Here is a 26,465-nt window from a genome sequence, read left to right as displayed (position 1 = left end):
CTTCACCTTCATGTGACAGGGCCCAATCCAACCGGCGCTGGGGCCAGAGTCACACCATGTGGTACAATCCAGTCTGGCCTCCACTGGGGCTGGAGCTGCACAGTGGGACCCAATCCAGCTGCACCAGCACTGGGGCCAGAGCTGCATGTGACCTGGCATACAGTCCTGGAGTCAGCACATAGTCCCGGACTCAGCGCGCTGGGTCCAACCCAGCACACGGCTCCAAAGACAGTTGGCTTCAGAGCTGTATGTCAAGTCAGACCTCATACACTGGGTCTAGCCATGGGTCAACCCTGCACAACAGCCTGAGGGTGGGGAGCAGAGTTCCCCCATGGGTCCAGAAATTTGGCTACAAAGGGGGGGAGGGAGAAAGCAATGGCAGCTTTAATTGCTGTGGCTCCCAGAGCTACAGCAATTAATGTTGCCACTGCTCTGGCCCCTCCCCCTGCCAAATTTCTGGACTCACGGGGAACCTGTTTCCTCGCATATAACACACCACCCAAGTTTCCCCAGCTGGTTTTGGGGGAAAAGGTGCAGGTTATGTGGAAGAAAATATGGTATCTCATGGCACCTAGGATGGCCTTCTGTCCCTCTCTTATAGGTTCAGTCTTCTTGCTTTAGTTACGTCATTTCCTCCCAAGTGACGTTGGCCTGCACTATCTGCAAATGCTGTAGTATAGTAAGGTGCAGGTCGATGAGTAACAGACATAGCACGTTCCACAACATGCACCGCTGTTCCAAATGCTCCTGGTCAGCGCTCCAGAAGGAAGAACGTGACATGCTCGAGGGTGTGTGCCTATGTATCTATTTATTTGCATTTAAATTCTTAAAGGTCCAAACTGCAGGCAGCTTTACTGTGTATCTGAAGAGAGGCAGGCTCACACTGTACATACAAAACTCCATGACATTTTTACCACTTCATTTTACAAAATCTGAAAGAATGCAACTGCTTGCGGCTAACCATGAAATCACTGTACATCCTCAACATAAATCTCATCAGCACCCTGTTTCTTCATATGAGCTGTAAAAATTAAGTCTTTCTAAATTTAGAACAATTCTCAGTTATTAACACTGTAATGAAAATGCTGCGTTCATTGATCATTCATGGTTAGGGACAATGGGAAATAGTTAAATTGCTTTGTCTCCTCTCCACCCCCAAAACCAGTTTAAGCAATAACTCCTCCCTGATTAACCTTCCAGTCTATAATAAGAAAGCCCCACACTTCTTCTTAGTCAGTCTCTATTTTACTCATTTGTTTAGGCTATAGTTCACTTAACCTCTCTGACAGGGTTGGATTCATTATAAAATATTTACTAGCAACAGCAGGGCTCTCATCATTACACAGGGTTACTATAGCTAGCGCCTGGCACTTGCTAAAAGGAAAAACAGAAACAAATTGGAACAATATAATTGCACCATACCTGCATAGTACAGCATATTATTAAGTGGGAAAGTGACTCATAAATAAAAGCTAGACATTAAAACAACTGGCACAGATTTTACATGTATAAATAAACATATACATTAATAAACATATAAATTAATTTATAAACTGCACTCACGTTATCCTCTTTCCCTGAGGGGTTATGCACACAGGCGAGGTCAGGGATTCCTGGCTGTAAACACCACTTTCACTGTAGCTCACATTTGGAGAGGAAGAGCGTGAAGGGGAGTCGACAGACATATCCAGTTTAAGGGCAGAATCAGGGCTCTCCAGATCTGAAGTGCTGCCACTTAGCTTTGCCCTCTTCTTAGCCGCACTATTGCGTAGAGACCGAAGAGAGCTCTGCATCTAAACAGAATTGAAAACCAGGTAAAAATCAAGTTGTTGAATGCAAGCATGTTTCTACCATTCTTAGTTTCTTCACGGTATGACTAAAGTGCTGCTTAGATGTCTCCGATGGTGAAGACCCCTCAGCATCTTCATATCAAAGATTATTTTTATACAGAGAAACACAGTTTGAGAGCAAGAGAGTTCAGATACTTCATAAACATCACATCATATTTTGCAAGGCACAAAAATACATCTACCAATTCTTGATTCTTTTTACCAGGCACGTGGTAAATATAAGTGTTGGCTAGCTAAATGGCCGTACTGTAGTAACATGCAAGTTGTGGAAAAGACCTCTGCCTTTAACTACTCATGTTCTGGAGAAATGTAACGGTGAATCTCAAAAGCCCTGTCTACGAGAGGCAGCTGTTGCCCAAACCAGATGCACTGGAGCCCCACTGCACTGCATCTGCTCTCCTCCCCTCACTGCAGAGTGAAAAACTCAGTCCCTGAAAAGTGGTATCATAAGGAAGGGTTTGGGGATGGAGGACAGCAAGGTAACCTTGAATAAATTAGCTGCAAAGGGTGGGAGAAATAACATTCCTTTCCGGTTTTTTCCCCCATTTCTTACATCTTCTCTCAAACACCAGTCTCCCACAACTGTCTTTAACCAACTCAAAGCAATCTCCTCCACATGCCACCAATATGCTTCTACTTGCTCCTCAATCATTACCTCCCCCTTTTCCCCCATGATCAGCCCTCCAACTCACTTCTGGTTCAGAACAACACCAGTTCCACTAGGCTTCCTCCAACCAAACACCAGCGCTGCCCATCCAGACCCAGCTGGATCAGAATTCCCTCCCTCCGAACAAAAGCACCACCTTTTAGACGGGGACAGTAGGATGGATATTACAGGAAGACAAGTAGACAGCTAAGATTTACTTGCGGGGGTACCTCACCACGTTGTTTGTGTTTATTAGTTACCCTTTCCTGTTCTCTCTTTAGACCGTGGTGGTAAGAAATGCAAATGGACAAATTTCTCACTGCTGTGCAAGGTCCAGCATCTCTATACTAAGTGCCGTGGTACTTTAACTTTTAGGTTCTAGTTTAATGATATCTTTCTTCATATACATGCACCTATGGTTTTCAGAAGATAAAGATGATAAAAATGATCGTTTATTCATGGAAATTGGAGCTTTGTTAATTTTATTGAAAATGTATTACAATTTTCCATTAAATGCAAAGTTCTGATCCCCTAGGGAGAGCTAGACTTCAGTGGGAGGAGATGTTACTTAACAGAGCTGACGGTGGCCATGTACCCCATGCGTTTACTCTGGGATGGGGGAAAGGAAGGAAGAAAAAGTTCTTACTGGAGCAGAAACTGCTTGAGTACTACCATGACTGCTCTCAGATATTCATGGAATTTGGGGGTGAGGTTGAAACATGATAACCAATTTTGTGAGCTAACAGAGCAGCAGGCAAGCACACCACAGAACAGTGTTGGGAGGACTGGAAAAAACAGTGCATCTGTAATGCTGGTGCTTCCAACATACACTACTTCTGCAATGGTCTGAATCTGTATCAATGAAGACTACAAAGCTGTTTCCAAGCAGTTGCCATGAAACATCCTAAGTGCCTGTGCAAGTTTTTCTTAGGTCTCTGCATGTATGCACAGCTAACAAGCGTTTCAAAAGGTTGACTGTGCCTGAAACGGTGATTTATTTAGTGATGAAATCTTTGCTTATACATGGGTCTCAGAGGCAGAGACGAGCAAGACAGATCACTTCTATAAGCATAGACTCGCTGTGGAACATCACTGCACCTCTCAAGCAGCTTACCTGCCTCCTGCAGGGCTTGCAGCTTGTCTGCTTTCTCACGGTACTGATGGACACACTAGGGGAAAGTTCTAACATGAATGTGCTATGAAAGCATCAGGTATCCCACACCATGGTCATGAGGGTGTGGGACAAGGGAAATGTTAGAGGTGTTAGAGTTTAAACTATTTCCTATAGATGCATTCTGTTAATTGGCATACTTAGAGCAATGACTATTCTACACAGAGCCTGGGCCCCACCGATCCCTGCAGGAGATCCATTAAAAGCAAAAGAGTCACACTAGGGATAGCCAGTTAGGCCTAATAACTTATTTCACGAGTGTTGTATTAGGCTGGGGTTAACATGATAATGGGTCCATGGGTGACACCAAAATTCCTCCAGTTAATGACTTATCTCAGATTTTTCATTACACTGTAGAGATCTGAGCATGTGTCAAGACAGCAAGGGTGTATTGGCTGTAACAACGATAATAATTTTCAAGATAGGGTAAGAGTGACATTGTCGCCATGATGCCCCAGAAATTATGCGAGAGGCAAGGGTTTCTTAAGGTAGTATCTTTTATTGGACCAACTATACCGTTGGGATAAAGTCAGACAAACTTTTGAATATAACGGAGGCCTGATGAAGAATGTCTTGCATTTGAAGAATGTCTTGCTTGTCTAACTTTATCCTAACTATATAGCTGGTCCAATAAAAGATATAAACCTAAAAAATTCTTCCTTCTCGCAAATATTTTCAACAATTTTTGAGGGTAAACAGAGTTTGAACTAGAAGCCAAACAGAATCAAGCAGTTGACTTTAGCCCATTGAAAAAAAAATAGAGGCAAGTATTACACTCAAAGCAGCAGTGATGTTTCAAGATAGATAAAAGCACGGGAAGTCAGAGCTGAGACTGTGAAAAATGTCTTCAGTTCATCCGTTGGTACTATAACAACAGAAAAATCAACATGCTGATTTGAAACCCTTTGATTAACTGAGCATAACGCTGATATGTTAAGGACACATGGAATGAAATTCAACACTGACTTTTACTGCTTTAGTTAGTTTCTATCAGAACCACAACATTATTTTAATGTAGTCTTCTGCATTATGACACAGCCACAAAGATACACTCGCACATTCTCTCTCTGCTATATTTTTGTTAAATAAAACAGATTCCAGCATCGATTTAGAGTATGAAAAACACACTGAATTCCAACCTCTTCCTGGTCCAATTCCTTATCGCTGACACTTAATTCTGAGAGATCAACTGTAGGTTTCTCATCATTTCCACTCATCCAAATACTCTCAGTCTCTTCGTTTTTCTGTTCTGTGGTGTTTAACTCAGCTTTATCAGGCAATGGGCTTGTCCCCCTAGGTATTGGGGGCACAGGTTTAGTCCCATTCAAGCCTCTCCGTGAAGCTGGTGATCTTACTAAGGCTGGCTTCAGCTGTATTGGAGAAGGTTTTTCCTGCAAAGTTTCCCCTGAGTAAGATATAGACATACATCACAACTTCAGAAAGACAGTGGGAAGACACCACCCATAAAAATAAAACACTCATCTTATTAACAATACGCATTTGGCAAAGTCATTTCAAAAGATTTCATTATTTTTACAAAACTTGCAAACGTACAACAGCATACCCTAAAGTATCAAAAACATTAAGCCACGATGGATAAAATTAAAATACAGTGCGTGATCTTTGGGATTTTTTATTTCCACTTTTCACTTACTTGATAATTTATAAAATTCACACTGGGTTCTTGAGAATTATTGTGTTTTTACTCTATAAATAGAGGGAAATAATATTCATATAATGGTTATATTAGTTTATATTTTGTGTTATAGATAATATGAGGCTTCTTTTTCCCTTCCAAATTCTATACTTCTTTACCTTGTGTAAAAATATTTTTCACCAATTATGCAAAACTTGCTTTAAAAGATTAACAGTATTAGGAAAATTCTATGTTAAGCTTGCAATAATTTTCATTCTTCCATAAGTTACCACAGGCAATTTTAGTTTGAAACATCTTGTGTTTATATGTTACACGTATAAAATATCTATGTAGATGACCAGATTAACTAAATGAGTTTTAAAAATATTTTAAATTAATTCAATGCAACTTTCTGGTATAGATAAGTTCTGCACTAGCAGAAAACAAGGACTGCTATTCAACTGGGATGAATTATCATTAATTCACATTATAAGGGATGTATGTAGCCTTAAACAAGTTTTAAATACCATTACAAGTTTTAAATAGATATGAAATTCTGAGCACTGGCTATTTAATACAACTGTTTCAAATAAAGCATAAAGGTGAAAAATACTAAGCAAAATTAATATTGTTTTCTTGCATTTTTATTCATTCAATACTAACACTTAGATTTTTTTTCCCCTTTAAAACACTGCCTCCTTTTGACTGAATAATAGACTATTTCAACTGTGACAGCTCTTTTGTAGTCTGCAGGATGCAGGGCTCCTAGGCAGAAGTACACTTACCTTGAATACAGATGAAGAAAAAAGATGCAGAAAAATAATCTAAATGCAAATGTATTTTTAAATCTATATACAAGCCAAAATGAGAGCCAAATTTGCAAAAGCCACCTCTATCAATGTATCCACAGACGTGTGTGTGTAATTCTCACAGCTGTACAAACTGGGTATTTTCCTAATTCACCTACATAGCTCTCCCATTACACAGCTTCCACTAGTGCCCACTGCATGAGGAAACCCTGGGTCCTGTATTCCATGAAGAAGAGAGCAGGAATGTGAGCAGAAGCCAGAGCCGACAGTCCCAGAAGGTGAAGACATACATCTTCTCTTGCAGGGCTGGTACTGCGTGGACAATCTATCCTTACACACAGCATAATATGCCTAAACCCTGACTGGGGCAAGAAAGAGTTCAGTCCTCATCTCCATTCAGTCCTTGCTCTCTCCATGAAAATTGTCACCCAGGGCTATAGTTTTGGTACCTGGACATATTTCCCAAGGTTAGCAAGAGACTACTTTTCTACACAAATACAAGTTTTGCCTTCAGTTCATGGAGGCCACTTGTTGAAAACATGAACACAAACTTTTGTTCTGAGCACCATTTTTACCTGCTTTGTCTCCTGCCTTTTGATTGAGAAGCTTCTTTTGTGGACTGGGCTTAGGCAGGCCTTCAAAACTCTTGAGAGGCCAAGAGTTTGAGAAGTTAATGCCATGCTCTTGAGGCTTCTTTGGAGAATCACTAGGAGGGGATGTGTGCTTTGGACTGTTTCTGGGTGATGAGAGCGGATACGATGGAAGAATGAAGGTCCCTTGCTTTGCATTAGAACCTGAAAAGGACAAAGTACGCTCTGCAGGGCCGCAAAAAGCTCGCTGGGTCTTGTTGGTAAAATTTAGGCTGGCACAAACTGATAAGAAAAATAAAAGGCTGTTATTTGTGCTTATTCATTTCTATCAAAGCCAACAGCATTTTCATTTCACTTCTCCCTTTATCTAATTTATCTTACAATTAGATTTTTTAAAACTCTGCAAAAGCTATTTTTCAAAGAGGAATCGAGCATTTCTTTGCAAATGTGATAACCACATTCAAATCCAAGATAATCACCTCCTTTGACATACAAATCGGAAACAATCAAAACACTAGATTCAACAGAGTGCCATTATGAAGACAGCACTATTGGATACGCTATTATAGGAATAGCTTGCAGCAAAATAACACATCTACCAAGCTGGTTGCAAGTGAAGGGCATCTAGGAATTAGGCAAGTACATACAATGTAGTTTTGTGGCCTGTTGCACTGTAGGCTGGATTTGCAGTAGCAGACATTTTACACACATGCATTCAAATCAAAAAAGGAAAATACGATGTACTGCAGCTCCTTTGGAAACTCCAGAAGGAAAAGTGTTTTGTTTTGCAAACTGGTATTTGCAAAATGAAAGACAGGAAAAGTAAACAGAGTGAGAAACTGTTTCCAATCTTTCCTTTTACCAAAAATGGAAAAGTTGTGGTCAAAACTGGCACCTGCTTAAGCTACATCTTTGAGTCAATCACTTATGTTGCAAATGAATCAAAGTATCTACAAACTCTCCCCTTGACTCAGTTGTGTCTGTAGTGCAGAAAGACGCTGGATGAGTCAGACAGCGTTTCAAGATCTCCAAGGTCTCTACCTGGTAATCGTACTTTCCAAGGCTGCCTAAAACTGACAAATACAGCCATTTTCAATGCGAAGTGAAGCCAACAAAAATCAGGCTACTTGTGTTCTGGTGCTGCTGAATAAAGCCATAAGTAGTTGCAGAGGTTAGTGCTGGAGTTGTTTTCAGAGAAGGAGGCAACAAGAAGGGCAGAGAAGTGCCTGGCAGTGTCCTAGAAACTAAGGTAGGGGCAGAATGCAGCTTAAGACGCCATGGTATGGAAGCAGGATAGAAAACTTTTTCAGCAGCAGTATACATTATCATGCCCATGAGATAGCAACTAGCCAAATGGAGGTAAGAAAATAAAGCCTCTAGCAGGACTGGATAGTGCCCAGCATCCTTCTAAAGAGCTGCAGTGAGATGGACAGATGAGCTAGTCCACAAGGCACTTCCTAGGAGCCCTGCATCCCCACTGTTATCTTTTATTTCACCCACTGGCTACAAGCTCACTCCTTCACTACCTACATCTCTGCTAAATTGTTCAAGCCCTGCCACGTTCACAGAACAGGAACAGGTGGCAAACTGCTATGCTCTGCACTGCTGATGCGTTTCAGCCCTTACCTGTCCTTAGGCATTAAAAGACATCTATTCCAGTCCTAAACTTCACCGGTACATTGCCATTAATGCCTACTGCGATGGTACACAAATGTGGCTTGGATATCTGTTTACTAAAAACTGTATGGGGATCACCAGTCCACTGTCAGACAGGAATGACTTCAAGTTCCTACTATAGAAGAACAAGTTAAACACAAGGATCTACATTAAAAAAGCTTTCCACTAACTTCCACCTAGACACTCTACTCCTCAAAGCCAACTTGGCCTTACTGGGGTCTGTATTACAGTACAGTCTTACATGTATATAACTTGTTGATATAGCTAAGTGCAAAGAAGTGAAAGAAAGGTGGATTAGTGATTTGACATCTACGAATGAAGAGCACCACACAGAAGCCAAAAATTACTATTAGTACACCAATATTGGAACAATATATTAACGAGCTGTATAAATTCCATAAGCCGTCTACCTCAGACCATTTCTACAACAGAATACCTTGTATAAAGTGTTGGCAGTTTGTGGCTCTAAGTAAAGAACATGGTTCATGGCACAGAACAATCTACCTACTAAAGAGGCCCAGTACAGGAAAATAGGATATTTTCAAAGTGATATGCACAGATTTAGAGTCTGGCTGTAGTCCATGTACCTTTATCTTGCCGATGATTATTTAATCCTAGAAACTGTAAATCAGAATCCACGCTACCACTCTTCCCATGAATCTGTGAGTATCCAAGTTGTCCGCTTTTCCCTGATATATGTGGCTGCTGAGAGGCAATAACACCTTTCAAAAGGAAAAGGTAACCAAAAGAAATATTTGATAAAAGCTTTCTGGGTGTTTATCAACTTATATATTAAAACTGAACAAAGATTCAAGGCACTTTAAAGAAAATAATATTTGGCTAATGAAAACTAAGTGAAAAGTTTGGACGTTTCCAGTGCTGCACCCCGGGGTTTCCAAGCAACCTTATAATGCTTTTTTGTGCATACACGTTAGAATAATAGCTGGTACGTAGTGCAGAGCTGCCTGTAGTTATATCAGGGCACATTACCAACACTGAGAGTTGCAGTGGGTCAAAAAAACTAACGAACAATCCCTTCTTTGGATATGGGAAAATAAAAGGGAGAAAAACCCCTCAAAAACACAGAGAAGTAGTCAGCTTCCTTACAATGATGTCATTCACAGCATAATGGTTAGTAAGCTTTGCATTCCACACGTGTCAATACTCCCCAGACAAAGTTAAATATAAACAGCTCACTGCCAGGGAAGGAGAACAAATCAAGTCTGGTCTTGCCCAGACTCCCACATGCCTTTTCACTATTAAAATACAAACCACCGAGTCTGCCCTGCTATCACAGGCTGGGTGTTACACTGGACGCACAACCAGCTGGACAGCTGATCTTAAAAAGGCTTTGCGCTATTTTGAAAAGAAAATCTCACCCCTCAAAGTTCCCTTTGCAGCCAACTTCCCACCACAAACAGCCGGGTCACCGCTTTCCACTCCTACACCCACCCATAACCAATTAAAAAAAAAAAAAGAACAGAAAAGGTAACATTTGAAAATCTGCAAAACTACGCTGTTGAACTGCTGGCATAATACACTTATGGAAAAGGCTGCAATGCACAAACAGAGCCATTTCCATCTTACCCTATCTATAGTGCAGTATTTCATTTATAAATGTTACTATTCAAGAGACCCTTTGCTAAAATATGTCCATGGTAATAATCAACATTCTCTCTGTGTTCCCACAAGTCAGCTCAAACTTTTCTATTGCTCTTTAATTTACTGCTGTTTGAACTGTATTTTACACAATGTGCAAGAATTCTGGTCTAACTATTTCTTTGTTGATCTGCACGGAAATTCTTGCGTAAGTTTTTTTTATACCTGGGAATCAAGAAGAAACTCAATTTCAGGGTGACCCTAAATCATCGTTTAATCTATCTGATTAAAAACTGACACATTTACTATTAATCATGTCCTAAATAATCAAATTAAACTGCTTACTGTGCAACCAAGGGCTTATTCTACACAAAAACTCCAAACAGTTTAACAAGCTGTGATGTTAAACAGATTTACTGAAACCAGTACAACTTGGCATGTAGATTAAAACAAAAAAGATCCAAAACATGGGTCCAGTAACTTCAACAGATCTATGCTATCTGACTTCAGCTGATGATAAGGACCTGTGTTTAATAATCAAATTTGGAGCCTATCTAGTTAAAAAAAATGTGTGGGGGGGGGAGGGGGATGTGGGTGAAGAATTGGTCTAAAATCCTTGAAATGTTGTAAATAAACAGATTTTTCAATTGTCTTATTCCCACTTCACCAGTAATAGAGGTCTTCTGTTTCCTGAAAATGTAATTCCCTATGATGGTACTTACCAGCACAAACGGAAGAATGCTCAGAGTTAAAATCGAAACTATTCTGAAATAAATTCCTCGAAACTCTTTTTCTGCTAAAAAATAAATCATCACTGACTGGCATCCCTTGAGAAGGCCTTAATTTTGGAGAATGAAGGAAATCATTGGACGGGGAGAACTGTAAGAAAAAAGAAAATGAAAAAAAAACCATGTAAACATATGATTAATAAGCTCGACTTATTTTTCTTTATAAACTGAGGATCCACAGAACAAGACATCAGGAGGCGTTACTTCACAGTCAGGGTGGCTAGGACCTGGAACCAACTTCCAAGGGAAGTGGTGCTGGCTCCTACCTTGGGGGTCTTCAAAAGGAGGCTAGATAATCACCTGGCTGGGGTCATTGATCCCAGCATTCATTCCTGCCCATGGCAGGGGGTCGGACTTGATCTGCTCAGATCCCTTTTGACCCTACCAACTATGAAACTATGAAATAGTGTAACTACTTGCACTAAGAACCCCCTCCTCAACCAGTAACGGCCTGTAATATCTACCCCACTGCCGGGCATGTCACAAGGTGTATGCAGGATTACTAGAACAAAATGTGCTGTCAGAAAACCAATAAAAGCCAGAGTTCACATGCAGCCTACGTAGGGGCTAGGACCAACCAAGAAAAATCTTTCCCCCCTCCTCACCATGCTCAAAAGATACAAAGGAGAGAGAATATGTGATAGCACAAAGGAGTGACAGAAAGCAAATTCACAACTCCCAGCATCCAAAGAAATGCACTTGGGATCATATGAATTCAAGTACTGACCACATCAAATGAAAAGGCAACCCCCTCCATGCTTCAACTCCCACACATCATTCTGGGGGTGAATGGGGGTCATACAGGCACTTACAGGAGGCTCAGGGAGTATCCTGCTGGTACAGGAGCAGCCTAGGGCTGTGTGAACTGTGCTACAGGGATGTAATTGTGTGCGCCAGGGACAGGAGGGGGCATCTCCATGGTGCAACCAGAAATTCTGGCTTCAGTACAAACTAGGGCAGCATTCAAGACAAGTTTTCTGATTAATACCCAGCCCACATACCAGAAATTGTGCTGCCTACAACACTGTAATACTGTTGCCAGAAAGTTAATAGCATAGGGGGATGTAATTAAAAGGAATATGGTTGCAAGTCACAGGAAGTAGTTTTTCCAGTGTTCTCAGCACTGGTAATGCCTCACCTGGAGCACCGTGTCCAGTTTAGCTTCATAGATTGATTGTTAGGGACTGGAAAGGACCTTGTAGACCATCGGGTCCAGTCCCCCTGCACTAGGCAGGAAAAGACAACTGGGGTCAAGTGACCCCAGCGAGGTGACTTTCTAGTCTCCTTTTGAAGACTCCCCTGATGTAGCGGTAAGCTGCTACCAAGTCCCCTCTCAGCCTTCTCTTCTGTAGACTGAAGAGCCCCAAGTGTCTCAGCCTCTCCTCGTATGGCTTGTCTTGCAAGTCCCAGATCATACGGGTGGCTCTTCTCTGGACCCTCAAGTTTTTCCACATCCTCGTTGAAGTGCGGCGCCCAGAACTAGACACAGTACTCCAGCTGCGGTCTCACCAGTGCAGAGTACAGTGGGAGTATCACTTCTTTAGTTTGGGGTGAGATGCAAAGGTTAATGCAGGCCTGCGTGTTGTCTGCCTTGCTGGCCACAGCATCACACTGCCGGCTCATGTTCACGCGATGGTCGATCACTACCCCTAGGTCCCTTTCGGTCATGGTGCAAGTCAAATTGTCTCCACTGAGCCTGTAGGTATGTTGGAGATTGTTTGCCCCCAGATGGAGCACCTTACACTTCTGAGTGTTGAACTTCACCTGCTTCCAGTCCGCCCAGCTCTCCAGCCTGTCCCAGTCCACCTGTATCTGCACCCTATCTTCTGGCATGACCATGCTCTCCCATAACTCAGTGTCCTCCGCAAACTTGGCCAGTGAGCTTTTCACCCCCACATCCAAATCATTAATAAAGATGTTGAAAAGCACCAGTCCAAGCACGGACCCCTGAGGCCACTTCTCACCAAGACGACACAGATCCGTTCATGAGAACTCTCTGGGTCCTACCATGCAGACAGTTTCCCACCCACTCAACTGTTGAACAGTTAAGCCCACAATCTTCCAATTTTTCCACAAGGATATCATGGGATACTAAATCAAAAGCCTTTTAGAAGTCTAGGTATATAACACTGACCTTCTCTCCCGCGTCCAGGTGGCAAGAGACCTGTTTGCAAAAGGAGATGAGATTGGTAAGACAAGAGTGTCCATTACCAGCTGTCCCAAGGTGTTAAGCAGGGGTCCCACGTTTCCATTTGTTTTCTTTCTGCTCCCTACAGACCTAAAGAAGGACTTCTTATTGTCCTTGACTCCCTTGGCTAACAAACTCAGTCGCCGCCTTAGCTTTCCTAATCATTTCCCTACAAGTGCGGCACTACGTTTCAAGAAAGATGTGGACAAACTGCAAAAAGTCCAGAGGAGAGCAACAAAAATGATTGGAGGTGGAGAAAACATGACTTATGAGGAAAGGTTAACATACAAGACTGGGATTTTTTAGTTTAAGAGAAGACTAAGTGAGAACTTGAGAACAGTCTTCAAACTTTACAGGGGTAATGGTAAAGAGGGCAGCAGCTATGTCCACATGGTACAGGGCAAACAGTGGTAGTTTTTAATTACAACAAAGAAGCCTTCCATTAGACACGAGAAGGAAGTTTCTAACTATGAGAGTAGATGAGGTATAGAATAGATTACCTAAACTTGAGGAATCTCCATCACTGACATTTCTGGGTACAGGTTAGATGAACATTTACCTGGGATGCTTTGGTCAGGGATGATCCTGTCTGAAGGACTAGACCTCCTGAGGTCCCTTCCACCCCATTTTTACTATTATTCTAGTCCACATTTCCTTCCTTAGAGAAATCTCAGCAGAGAGTCAAAGTTTCCATTTAGACAGACACTGAAACTATTAATTCAGCCTTTGAAGTGACAGCACCTTGTCAGGAATGTGCTGTATTGCAGAGCAGATAGCATATGAAAATTTGCTTTTACCTACTATCCATGTTTTGTGGAGGATTTCATTATCTAGGGCTAACATAAGCCAATACACCTTTCTCAAACGACATATTCCCTTTGGAAAAATCTTTATTTGAGCTTTACTGCAAATCTCAGTTCACACTTGAGTTGAATTTTGAAACAAATTGCAATTCAAATATTTGCGAAATCACACTAAATGTAATTTTAGTCCAATAACAAGATTTCGCCACAACATGCAGCCTAGACAAGCTGCTATAAACCACACACATTATCTACTGAAATCTAAATAGGCATATCAGTTTGATCAAATAAATGAGCTCAAACTAATTGGAGACTGCAACCAAATACCTCTATTCTCACTACCTAAAATGCTAACATGGAGAAAATGATCTACTGCACGCCTTGTACATAAATTGTTTAGCCTTTTTACAAGTGGACAACAAAAGCTGTGGTGTAAAACTTTGAGACAATGTCCAGTTCTAAAGTTTACTAAATGTTTCATGCAGACTGTATACTGTAATAATTTATTAGTTGATAGGGAACGTTGAAAGCTAACCCATTTTAGCTAGGGCATGCAAAGGCCAAGTTTTGCCTTGGCTTATATCTGCCAATTCTACTGTGCAACCCCAGGTGCTTCAGAAGTAGCAGAGGGCAAATTTGGGGGCAGAATCACTCCACACAAAGGATGACTATACCTGAGTGGTTCTGTACCTCTGAATGATAGAAGACTTATTAAATATTTAACGTTTTATAAAATGTCCTAACTCTGCAATAAGCAGTCACCCAGATTAATTTCTGGAATTCCAAAGTGCTGCCAAAACATAGGTAAGGTAATAAAACATTTTAGGGCCACGTTCTTAGTTCAAGATTTGCAAAACAGAGATACTTCTCTGAAACACAACAGAAGTTTGAGTTTTGAAGTTTAAGTTCAATATTTTAAAGAGTCTAATCCCTAATAAACCTTGCTTTCTCCAAAATGAAAAATTCCTGCGTGTCTGCATCTGGGAAACATCAATAGCAAGTAAGCTAGCGATTTCTGTTTAATGATGGGGGGGGGGAACAACTTTCAATTGGTTCATAAGGAGAGCTGTTTGCTTTTGTGCTGCTAAGGCATGATCACATGTGCACATGCAAAAACACTGACTCTCTTCAACTGAATTTGAATGGTTTTGATATTCCTTTAATATATATATATTTAATTAAGTAGAAACAAAATGCAGATTTCATTTTGTTTTGCATTTCATGCATTACCACACTGCTGGAATAGAAGCATGGAGATGCTCTGCTCTCTGGCCCAGCAAGAGAAGGGGTGAAATCTGGTGTTAACCCTCACAGCCACTAAGGCAGGGGTGGGCAAAATGTGGCCTGGGGCCAGATGTGGCCCGCCAGGCCATTCTATCTGGCCTGCGGGGCCCATAAAAATTTTAGAAAATTAATATTTACCTGCCCCCGGCTGCCTGTCATGCAGCCCTTGATGGCTTGCCAAAACTCAGTAAGTGGCCCTCCACCCAAAATAATTGCCCACCCCTGCACTAAGGAATTTGCAGTAGCTACTGGCTGAGCACTGTAGCTTGTGCCTGAAGCTGCCACTGAGCCTGTAGTATTGTAATGAGGCTTGTGGTGGGGAAACAACACTTTATCATTTACAGGCAGCTATACAAGGAACTATATACCATAAAGAGATACAGGCCTGAGCCTTGTTGCTGTCCTGCCACCCTAGAAGTTCCTGCTTCCTCACCCAGACTGTCTCCTAGGATGCCACACTTCCTGGACACTTTGCATTCCCAGGAGGACTTGCTCTGAATCTCACAGTCCATCATGATTTGGGAAAAGTCTATTTATCTACCTTCTGCCTTCCAAAACAATCTGCATGCCTTATTTGGTGGCTTGTGGCATGCAAGAAAACACAGTGGCTTCATTTCATAAATAAGGATTCTGAGGCAGAGGACTTAATGAAAGGTTGTCAAAAATCAGAATAAGAAATGGGATTAAAACCCTGAAGTCCTGGTTCCCACTCCTGTTCTCAGACTACTAGGGCACGCATTCCTTTCTAGCCATGCATGTTCTACCATGTATGTCAATTTGCTTAGGAGCATCGCTGGACACTGCAGCTTGAACATTTCTGTCTGTCCACATGGGAGGAGGTACATGTACAGTACAGCAAGAGCTAACATGGCAAAATCCAGTGGTGGGGCCAGTAATTATAGGAACACCAGGGTAATTCAGTGCTATGTGTCTAGATGGATTTCTTACAGATTGCAAGCATGATTTAAAGATAGTTGTAGGAGCCAGAAAGTGCTTATGTTACCAAGCGCACATCCGAGTTCGCTGCTGCGCTTGCTAGAGAACACAATCTGGAGAACCGAACTCTTAAGGTTTCAGCTCCCATTACGCAGTTTCCACTAGTGCCTGCTGTGGGAGGAAACCCTGGCTTCTGTATCCCATGCAAAAGACAGCAGGAATGTGAGCAGAAGCCAGAGCCGACAGTCCCAGAGGGTGAAGACTTCTTCCTCTGCAGGGCTGGTACCTGTGTGGACAATCTATCCTTACCTACCACATGATACATCTCAGCCCTGACTCAGAGTTCAGTCCTCATTTCCATTCAATCCTTACTCTCTCCATGAAAACTGCAAACCAGGGTTATAGTTTTGGCACCTGGACATGTTTCCCAAGGTTAGCAAGATACTACTTGTTTTATAAAATAAAAATTTCACAGAGGTGCTGGACACAGAAAATCTACAGTCCATACCGTCCTCAAAAGACCAAGACATCTAGTCCACCACTATATTACCAATTTGATAAGCAATGGAAGAGGGAGAAAGGCTGCAAGTATATGCCTGAGTAATAACCATATAGGAAAATCATATAAGGCTCTTGTCTTTTCTGAACTACTGTGAAGTGTTGCTGTGCCATGTTCAGCAGCTGTTGCTGTCCATCCTCAAGGCAGATGTATTCACAACTTGTTTAACTGCAACTGTGCTACTGGAAGTGAGGAGGAACATAATTAACATGGCCAGCACTTGCTAAGAAATGCTAGCAATTACTATATAAATCAAAAATGCTATAGACGCCACGCTGGACTTCTGCTGCATTATATAAGGGTCCTAATTTGAAACTGCAACGGATATGAAAAAATGTGATTTTTGCATTAAGGAAGAGTGAGGACCTGTAATGTTTCAATTTGTTCTGAGCATCCCCTTCAGGGAATGTGGCAACCTGGGAACTGCATGTTGCTTATGAATATGGCATAAAATATGTTTTATAAATTTGAGGGATTACTCGCTATGAAATTATATTACAAAAGTGGTTAAAGGGACCATCAAGAAAGGGAAACCCAAGACAAAGCCCTCTGAAGGTTTTAAGAAACCAGATGAAACCCGCAAAACATTTGCTATTAAATTTTTATTGCAAAAGTGTTTCTTTCAATACAGGATTTTTAGTTATCCTTTGACCGAATACTTTAATGGAATCAAAACTTCTCACCTTCAAAAAAACTATATGAGGCTGCCCATGTGTCCAGGCTTAGGAATATAAATACATATTTTGTCAAAAGTCTGACCTTGTGACTTGCTTATAGTCATAGAATAAGAGGGCCCTTGTATATATGACTAAGGGCCCTTGTACATGTGAGGAAATTGCCCCTTTTCACTATTTAATTGCAGGTGGTCCCAGACAGTGGGGACAGTGCACAGGGCACTGGAAGCCTGCCAAGCCCAAGCTTCTCCAAGCACAACCAGGCTTCCAGCGCCCCGTGCACCATTGGATCTGGTGGGTGCTGCCTGCAAGCTGGGGCTCTACCACTGCCGCGATGAGAAGCACCTGGCCCCCCTGCAGCTCAGGGGCTGCACAACATGGCAGCAACTCGTGCAGGCAGGCTCCACTGAGGGGTGTGGGGCAGGGGGAAAGCAAAGGGGCCTGCTTTTAATTTTTTTCTTCTCCCAGAGCCTGCCTGCATCTCCCGTGGCCAGGGAGCGACCTGCTGGCAGGTCACAGCGCCCCTAAGCTGCAGGGGACCCTCAGGAGGGGTTTCAACACTGACAAGTGCAAGGTACTGCACCTGGGGGGGAAGAACCAGCAGCAGACCTACCGGCTGGGGAACTCCCTTCTCATCAGTGCAGAGGCAGAAAAGGATCTTGGAGTCATTACTGATGCCAAAACGAACATGGGCCGACAGTGTGGGGATGTGGTCAGAAAGGCCAACCGTACTTTGTCATGCATCCACAGATGCATCTCAAGCAGGTCCAAGGTGATCCTCCCCCTCTATGTGACACCGGTCAGGCCGCAGTTGGAGTACTGCGTCCAGTTCTGGGTGCCGCACTTCAGGAGGGATGTGGACAGCATGGAGAGGGTCCAGAGGAGGGCCACCTGCATGATCAGGGGGCAGCAGGGCTACGAGGAAAGGCTACAGGACCTGAACCTGTTCAGCCTCTACAAGAGAAGGCTGAGGGGGATCTGGTGGCCTGTTACAAACTAGTCAGGGGGACCAGCAAGCATTGGGGGCGTCCCTGTTCCCCCGAGCACTACCAGGAGTGACAAGAAATAATGGTCACAAGCTGGCAGAGGGTAGATTCAGACTAGACATCAGGAGGCGCTACTTCACTGTCAGGGCAGCTAGGATCTGGAACCAACTTCCAAGCGAAGCAGTGCTGGCTCCTACCCTGGGGGGTCTTTAAGAGGCTGGATGAACATCTTGCCAGGGTCATTTGACCCCAGTGCTCTTTTCTGCTATGGCTAATGATCTGCTCAGGTCCCTACGAGTGCTTCCCTCTGCTGTGGTGGTAACCCCAGGGTGCCGCCACAGCAAAAGGAAGCACTGGGGGACCCCTGCAGCTCAGGGCCACTGGCAGCACGCCCCCCCCAGCCACGGAGAGATGGGCAGGCTCCGGGAGGGGGGAGAGAAAGGATCAGGCTTCTCATTGCTTCCCCCTTCACCCCCCCCTCAGTGGAGCCTGCCCCCTCCATGGCAGGGAGCCCCAGTACTTCATTCTAGCTCTGACTTGCCTGCATATCTGTTTGAAATGCCTCAGATTGCAGAATAAGCGTGTTGTTATTATAAATCCTGAGTGCTCTGGATAGACAGAATAAGCCTATTATTATTATTATTATTATTATAGATATCTCGATCCTAGAGGAGTCTAGGTTAGAGCCATTTAATCTCCCAGTGGCTCAAGTCCAGGATCCAAGATTTAAAACATCACAGTCCCGAGGAAGAGGAGGTGATTGAGTGAATTAGAGAAAACCAAAGGTGTGTCAGTAAGAGAGAGAGCAGGTTGTGAACAGGACAGACCAGCTCTCCTTGTTCAGAGATAGAAACAAACTAGACCTCCCTGGGCTACAAAGAGAGAAGTTAAGATTGCATACGGAATTACTCCTCTAAATCTATCCTGGAGTTATACTATTTTTCTAAATACTTTGTGCCATTGAGGAATGCACAAATTAATGTTTCACAGCTGCTGTTCCTGTTCTGCTGCAAACTCGTGCAGTCATAGGCTCCCAAAGGGAAGTTATTACAGGTGCCAAGCCAAACTGGATCTGTGTCAGAAACAAGGCTGGAAACAGGGCTGCAGTCCAGCGATCCATTCGGGGTGGCTGAACCAAATGGCTGCACACAGAGCCATGTGCAGGCAGCCACGCAGGCCCCCAGAGGGGTCAAAAACCTAATATGCCCTGCAGGCATTAAAAATGCACACGGATGACTGGCTGGAAAGCATGGCTTTAACAGCATAGTTCCAGCTCAGGCAGCAGTTGAGTTTAGCAAACATAACTCTTGCTTTCAGAAAATAGAGAGTCAATCATCTGGAAAGTCAATTAAGTAGAAAGTTTTGTATTAAGAAAACTGTCAAGCCATAGCTGGATTCTGCTCGTCAGCAAGGGAACTGTGTGGTTTTTTATTCGCTAGTGCTTGGAAATTTTAAAATACTGTCATACATTTCTGTTTTCAATATTTGCTCTACTATAATTATAATTATAGTTTTCAGCACTTCATAATGAAGTGTTTATCTTGAAAACTTGATTACCTAGAAGGATGGCGACATTAATTATTCTGGATAATCAACTACTGTAGATAGAAAACTTATGTCCTATGGAGAGGCTCCATCCTGATCGTGACTCCTTTCATAGCCCAATTCTTGATTTTTGGAGTGTAATTTGTCAGGAAAAATGAGACAGAGATTAAGTAGCTGAGTGCATAAATCCTTTATTAAATAAGAAATCCGTAATACTTACCATTGTGCTTTGAAACTGAGTAATATATGGTTGTATGTAGGAATAAGGTTAACGCAGAAGAATTTCAAATACGACGGCTATTGCTGATGTTCTTCAGAAACCACATAACATACTTCCGAACTGTCTCCTCACCTCCATTTAGGGATTTCCAAAAGCTTCCCATTTTGTACAGAGCACCCTTTTAGGGTGTGTTATTCAGCAATTTTCCTCTGAGAGACAGCTTGAGTTGAGATACTCAGCTTGGCCTCTGGCTCTACCAAACTCCATCACTGCTCTGAAACTAGCTGTACAATTGAGCTCAGGAAAGTTAATCCCTGCTCCTTGTCATGCAAGTAGCTTCAACAAGTGGACACAGCTCAGTTGCCATCCTTGGTGGCTTCCCACAGAGCATGTGGCTTTGGAAGACCTGCCAGCTCTCTGCTTTAGGCCCCCAGACACACTGGTTTTAAGCCCTTCCTCCAGGATATAAACCCTCTGGGGCTTCTACCTACCAACTCCAGATGCTAGCCCATGCTGAAGCCAGTACTGCTGCATCTCTGCTGTTGTTCCCTGTAGCAGCTGGGTTAAAGTGAGTACCAGGTACATGTGCCTGTTCTACAGTCGCATCTTTTTTTTTTTTTGCTGTGTAGCTATAGCCGAAGTTTTATAGATAATGTAAAGGTGCTTTTTATATCAATTAATTAACTGATACACCACACATACTAACGTGCTTATTAGCATGAACCCAGCTCAGAAAAGTTTAGCTTGGACCTATAACTTTACAGACACAAAATAAACTAGTTTAAAAAAAATAAATAAATAAAATTAATTTTAAAAGCTTTAAAGCAATGCAAGGGCCTACACAAGAAGATATAGTTTAAGTAAACTGATCCAAGTTATAAAGGCAGGCAATTTATGTTTAGACCAGCCAAAGGCAATGTCCTATCCATACAGAGCTTTACAAATTTACTAATTAATTCATACCAGCTTACAAGTTTTAACTTCAGAACTCATCATACGCTTTTCAAAGCCTTGTGTAGACTTTACCAGTAACTAGACAGTCTCTCTCAAAATGATGCTGCTGATCTGTAACCATTAAGCTGATTGCATGAGTTCTTTCAGTACCTGAATGACTCAAAGTTAATTTTTAACAAATTCAGCGCAAAGGAATGTTTCTAAATTAATAATTACATGTTATATTTGCACAAGAAGTTTGACAAGGTCTTCTTGTGTTTTGATCTTAGTTTTGTAGTTTGTCAATTTTATTTTGTAAAATGAACAAAATTTGAAACTATTTAGGGCAAGCCTTCTTTTCAGGTATCCAGTCCTAAGACTGTCCCATTCTACAGCACCATTGCCAGCCATCTTTCAGTTAACAGAAGACGTCCTCAAATACAGCAAACAAATGAATCAAAGTCAGCCTTAAAAGAAATACATGCATTTGCACTAAAAAAAAAAAATTGTTCTTCAATTTGCATTAAAACTGGAAATGCCCTCCAGCATGTGTATGATATATATATTTTATTACACTGCGGTGGTAACAAGAAAGCCTTTACAGAACAAGATCCCACTGTGCCAGCCCAGAAAAAAGTAAAAATGGTAAGTGCCCGAAGAGCTCACCTGCACCAAGCAATGGGAGATAAAACAAACCAAGGACTGGAGAATAATTTAACAATACAAGTTTAAGTAAAGCTATCTATTCTGCGCTCTTGTGGATCAGACTAATCTTTCAGGGCATTTTTACATGTGCTTTGGGTGCAGCACCAGGCACTTTAATGAGCAAGCCGTGCTAATTAAAAGCACCCATGTGTCACGTGCATCAGCATCCCTGCGCTGAAGAATGGCAGCAGGGCGCTTTGAACTAAAGCTCATCAAACGTGTTTTAGCTTAAAGTGCCCTGCTGCTATTTTTAAAGCGCGGGGATGCTGATGCATGCAACATGGAAGGCTGCCAGAGTGCATCAATTTCCGTGCTCCAGGAGACTTGATTAATCAAGTCTGCTCTGACACTCTGGATTTCCAACACATCAGAGCAGACTCCCCACATGTCTACAGAACCTGTTTATAATTAAGAAAAGCCTAAACAATTTATGAACGTAAGGTCCAGCCACATTTTGCCTTTGGCCTACTCCTGCAGTCTTCCTAGCTTTTGGTGACACAGCAGCAGGGCTGGGAGCCTTAATAGCCTCCTACATTTTAAATGGTTACAGTTTCTGAAAGCAGTTTTTCTAAAGGATAATTCTGAAGTCTTACATTTAACAATAAGACATTACAGAAAACAGTAAGTACCATATTCTGTCATGCCTCTAGCAAATTCTGTAATTGTGGAGTTACCAATTTACTACTTTTGACTCCAGTGATTGAACCATAACCATGGCACCTCAGTAGAAGCTGATAAATGAAACCTGTTTATTTGCTCTCAGATCAGAGGTGATATCTTCAAATTCACCAGAACTTGAATGCCGACTCCTATTCCCAAGAGTACTCAGGCATGTTAGTACAAAGTAATGGGGGAAGAATTATATTTTAATGTAAAAGGAGTTCTGGTTAAAGGGTTTTTTCTATCTATTCGGCCATCTTTCAGATAAGAATGTAAAAGGGGCATGTAGTTCTCCCTATGGCAGATGAGTACAGCTGATAACACTGGTCTGTATTACTGCCAACCGCCACACACAAGACAACAAAGGGAAGTAAAAAGCAGGCAGCATAAAGTCAAGGAGTTGAGGAAAGACAAAGGAACAGACAGCATTTCCAGAAGGGATCAGATGGCTCTAGGAATGCAAAACACAAAACATTTCATTTTTAATTAAATTGGTTCAGTTACAGATGTCGAGCTGGCTCCCCCTCTCTGAATACGAATTTTCACGCTAACCACAGAACACCGAATGGTGCAAACGGAGTCCTGTTCATTTGACTAAACTGATCCTTGACAAAGCTGTAAGCAGACTATCTGCAGATTCATGAGACAGAATATTCATTTCTTGCTCACCATAACATTTTGGCAATGCAATGCATAGAAACGTAGTGGTTTAAAAAATACCCCCAAACAAACAAACAATCTTAAATCGTGCCAAAGTTTAGCATGCTAAGGTAGGTGCTACCTCTGCCAGATTTTACCAGGTTCTAGTTTTCATATATGCAGAGTGTAAGCAAAAAACAAATGAACACACCAAGTTACAAAATGGCACAACTAGGACTGATGGGTTAAATATAAAAAGAAAGGCTTTGTTGAAAAGGGAAAGGTTTTGTTATGAGTTCTGCTCAGTTTTGGAATGGTCTAGTCTTGAAGGGAAACTAAAAGCCTGTAACCCGTGAGGGTTTAGAATTAGCCTGACAACGCATTACAACATTCTAGGGAACTAGCCTAAAGGTAGGTAGACTTTTTGACCAAACTCTCACCATGTTATTTCTGGTAAGCCTCATTTACATGCAAGAGTTACCCAGTGCAACTTCAATATACAGACAACCCCTGACTGTACATACATGACTTGTATGATTTTAAAAGATGTGCAGGCCTGGGACCCAGCTGCTCAACAATTCAGCTTTGCCCCTAGCTTGCTGCATGCAGTACTATTAAGCTTAATGAAATGACACAGTGTGTATAATCAGAGAGCTAGTGGGGTGCTCAGACCAGCTAGCAGAGGCGGAGTATGCAGAGGCTACAGTCTATCCAAAGCATGATAGAACAGGTACCTCTTTTATACCCATGTTATACACTGGATAAGTAGAGAAACAAATCAGATTCTAATGATTCTACAGGAAAAGTAATCACCAGTTAGTTACCACACAGGTACCCATGCAGGGGTACCCTACTGTGCTACTCTGGTCTTTCCCTGAAAGACTGTGTTACTTGACTTATCTGCAAGGGCCCTGCTCGTTATAGTACCACTTAACTGGATTGCCAAAAATATCTTATCCTGGGTTTTACCACTTCTAGGAAGGGAGAGGGAAGAGACTGGGGTGAGGGAGAACCTGATTAGAAGACAAGACACAGTTAAACTAAGGAGAAACCAGGGGCAAGGTGGTCTGCTAGAAGCTGAAGTTTTGGTGAGCCAAGGTTTTGCAAGACAGTATAAGGGGCAGAACCTCTAGTCCAGTGGTCTCAACCTTTTTGGTACCAGGACCCAACTGTAAACACTGATGGCCATTTCCAACCCTGTAAATAATTTATGTAGGAAACAGCCCTCTGGCCCACAGCCCCCCCACCCCTGCTGGTGCCCCACACTCTTGACTCGCTGCCCCCTACTCCTAGCTGCCAGCGTGTAGGTGTGTTGCTGGGGGGGGGGGGAGCGGGGAGGGCAAATGCCCCCTCAGATTTGTGCACCCACAATAGGGATGGGGGCTGTAGCCTGGCTGGACCAGCATGGGCAGAAGCTGCCTCCATGGCCCAGTGGGCAGGACTCGGCACTGGAGGGCAGAGTGGGCCAGCGCGACTCACTGCTGCCACTGGACCCCCCCCCGGCCAACCATGCCGCCAGCAGCATGAGTAAGAGACTGGGGGGGCGGTGAAGCTGACCTGCTTTCTCCCACTGCCAGCCACTCACGCACTGAGCTGAAGCTGTACCCTGCTGACATGGCCCAGCCACCAATGCTGTTCCTCTCAGGCCACCGCTCTACCCCAGAGAGAAGGTGGAGTGGCAGCCAGTATTGCCTCTGCCTCCCTGCCCCAATACATATCCCCTCTCCCCCCCACCCCATATATTTACCTGCAGGGAGCTGTGGGAGCTGCTCTCCACTGCCACCTGGCTGGGGGCACACACACATGCACACAGCACCCCCTGCCTGATCGCCCTCCTCTGGCTCCATCCAGCCCCATGCAGCACACCTTGCAGGCTTGAACTCTGCCAACCTGCAAGGGGAAACCTGTGGTTTCCCACATTTTTCTCCTTTAAAGGATAATCCATTTTTCAAGTTTGTTGATCCATTTTTTAAAGTTTGTTTGCAACCCTTTCATATATTCTCGCCACCCACTTTAAGGTCACAAACCACGGGTTGAGAAATGCTGCGTTCCATGCCAGGTGGCACCTTTGTGCCCGGGCCAGTGGGACTGGACACATACACCACAGACCAGGCTGACCCATGCACCTGGCAAGGCCAAGGGACCCGATATGGGCCAGAAAGAATCTCTTGGTGGCTCGTATCCAGCCCATGGGCCATATTTTGTCCATGCTCAAGTAAGAGAGTACTGTAAAAGCTAGTTGGTGTTTCTGTTGTTTTCCAGACAGTTTAGTCTCAACTAGGCCTTTACAGGTATGTGGTCCAGATCACATGTGGCCACCTCTTCAAAAGTCACATCAAAGAGAGGCCATGGATATTAAGGAATAAATTACTAAATTATTCTCTCCCCTACTGAGTTGTTTCTCCAAATCAAATGAGACAGGTTAACAGTGGCACTGTACAGGGAACCGACATCATTCTTGACCACATTTACCATCTCTGTGGTTGAACAGAAACCTTTAGTCTTAACTGCCATCAACATGGCTACTTTTCCCCACTGTTTTTGCAAGTGGAGCCCCGTGTTGGAAATCATACCAACATACAGGTATCCAATATGGCCACTCTCAAAGGAACACACTCACTTAAAAAGTTTTAGAACTGTATTCATGGCAACCAGTTATGATGTCATGGAGTGGTCAGTCTCTTGAACTGACAATGCCCATTAATGAAATCAAATTATCACTATATTGTAAACCAAACCAAGTTGTATGCTATGGCTTACCAGTGGCACACTGGCAATTAGCCATCATCTTCTCAATCTGCATTAATTGCTAGTCATCTTAGAAATGATGACTAAAATCAAAAGTTAATGACATTCTCATCCACAGAGATGGTACCTGCAAATCAGCAAAGTGGTTATCTGTACTATATCTGCCCTGTGCATAAACACAGGACTTTTGTGCCTGATACTGCCAGTCTGAAAATTTTGAGCCCTAAAAATCACTTCATATAAAGATACAGGCACACAGGAGACCCTAATTCCTTAAAGTTCTCAGGGGTTCCATTACATACAGAGTTTTAATTAGGGGGTGCAGTCCTCACTGGAGCTGTGCCCCATACACAAACTGCTTACACAAGTTTAAACTATATGTGAACGTGAATTTCCTGAACATGATTTGGTCGTGCAGATTTATCACAAAATTAAATAATAAGGTTGGTATTGGATAGTCTAAAACACGTAAGATAACAGTGGGATGTACAATGAGAAGGATGCTTTGCACAGGGAGTAGGAGGACCTTCTAATAAAGTGCAAGTACAAAGAACAGGATGTGTACAACAAATGGAATTTGCTGTGATCGCTGTACAAAAGGAGAACTCGGAAACCCCTTGGAACTGCTGCTGGCCTCGGGGATGCTATATGCATGTTGTACCTGCACCTTCCCACAAGCCTCCAGGGCCAACACCGTGCAACCTGTTGGTCATGTACATTAGCACAGATATGCTTCACAGGCAATTAACTTGGCAGGGCCTTTATCACCAAACCAAGTCCTGTGGTCATTCTTTCTACAACATCAAGGTCTTCAGGGAA

The 26,465-nt window shown here is 42.8% G+C and overlaps 1 protein-coding gene across 4 annotated transcripts in view; it reads right to left on the bottom strand.

Annotated features, from left to right (window-relative positions):
* The window catches only part of TOGARAM1 (TOG array regulator of axonemal microtubules 1), a 55,606-nt gene that overhangs the window by 26,660 nt on the left and 2,481 nt on the right, over positions 1-26,465 (bottom strand). The window contains exons 2-7 of one of the 4 annotated variants that reach the window (XM_019495883.2): positions 12,901-12,930; positions 10,701-10,857; positions 8,967-9,101; positions 6,688-6,984; positions 4,807-5,072; positions 1,564-1,793 (exon numbers count right to left, since the gene is read on the bottom strand). In XM_019495883.2, coding sequence (XP_019351428.2) covers positions 1,564-1,793; positions 4,807-5,072; positions 6,688-6,984; positions 8,967-9,101; positions 10,701-10,857; positions 12,901-12,930 — 1,115 coding nt within the window. The remainder of the gene's footprint in view (positions 1-1,563; positions 1,794-4,806; positions 5,073-6,687; positions 6,985-8,966; positions 9,102-10,700; positions 10,858-12,900; positions 12,931-26,465) is intronic. The other 3 variants (XM_059723417.1, XM_059723416.1, XM_059723418.1) reach the window with 3 other exon arrangements.

The sequence above is a fragment of the Alligator mississippiensis genome, chromosome 2 (genome assembly GCF_030867095.1).
Source record: "Alligator mississippiensis isolate rAllMis1 chromosome 2, rAllMis1, whole genome shotgun sequence".
Classification (NCBI taxonomy): domain Eukaryota; kingdom Metazoa; phylum Chordata; order Crocodylia; family Alligatoridae; genus Alligator; species Alligator mississippiensis.
This window is presented reverse-complemented; position numbering and strand designations above follow the sequence as displayed.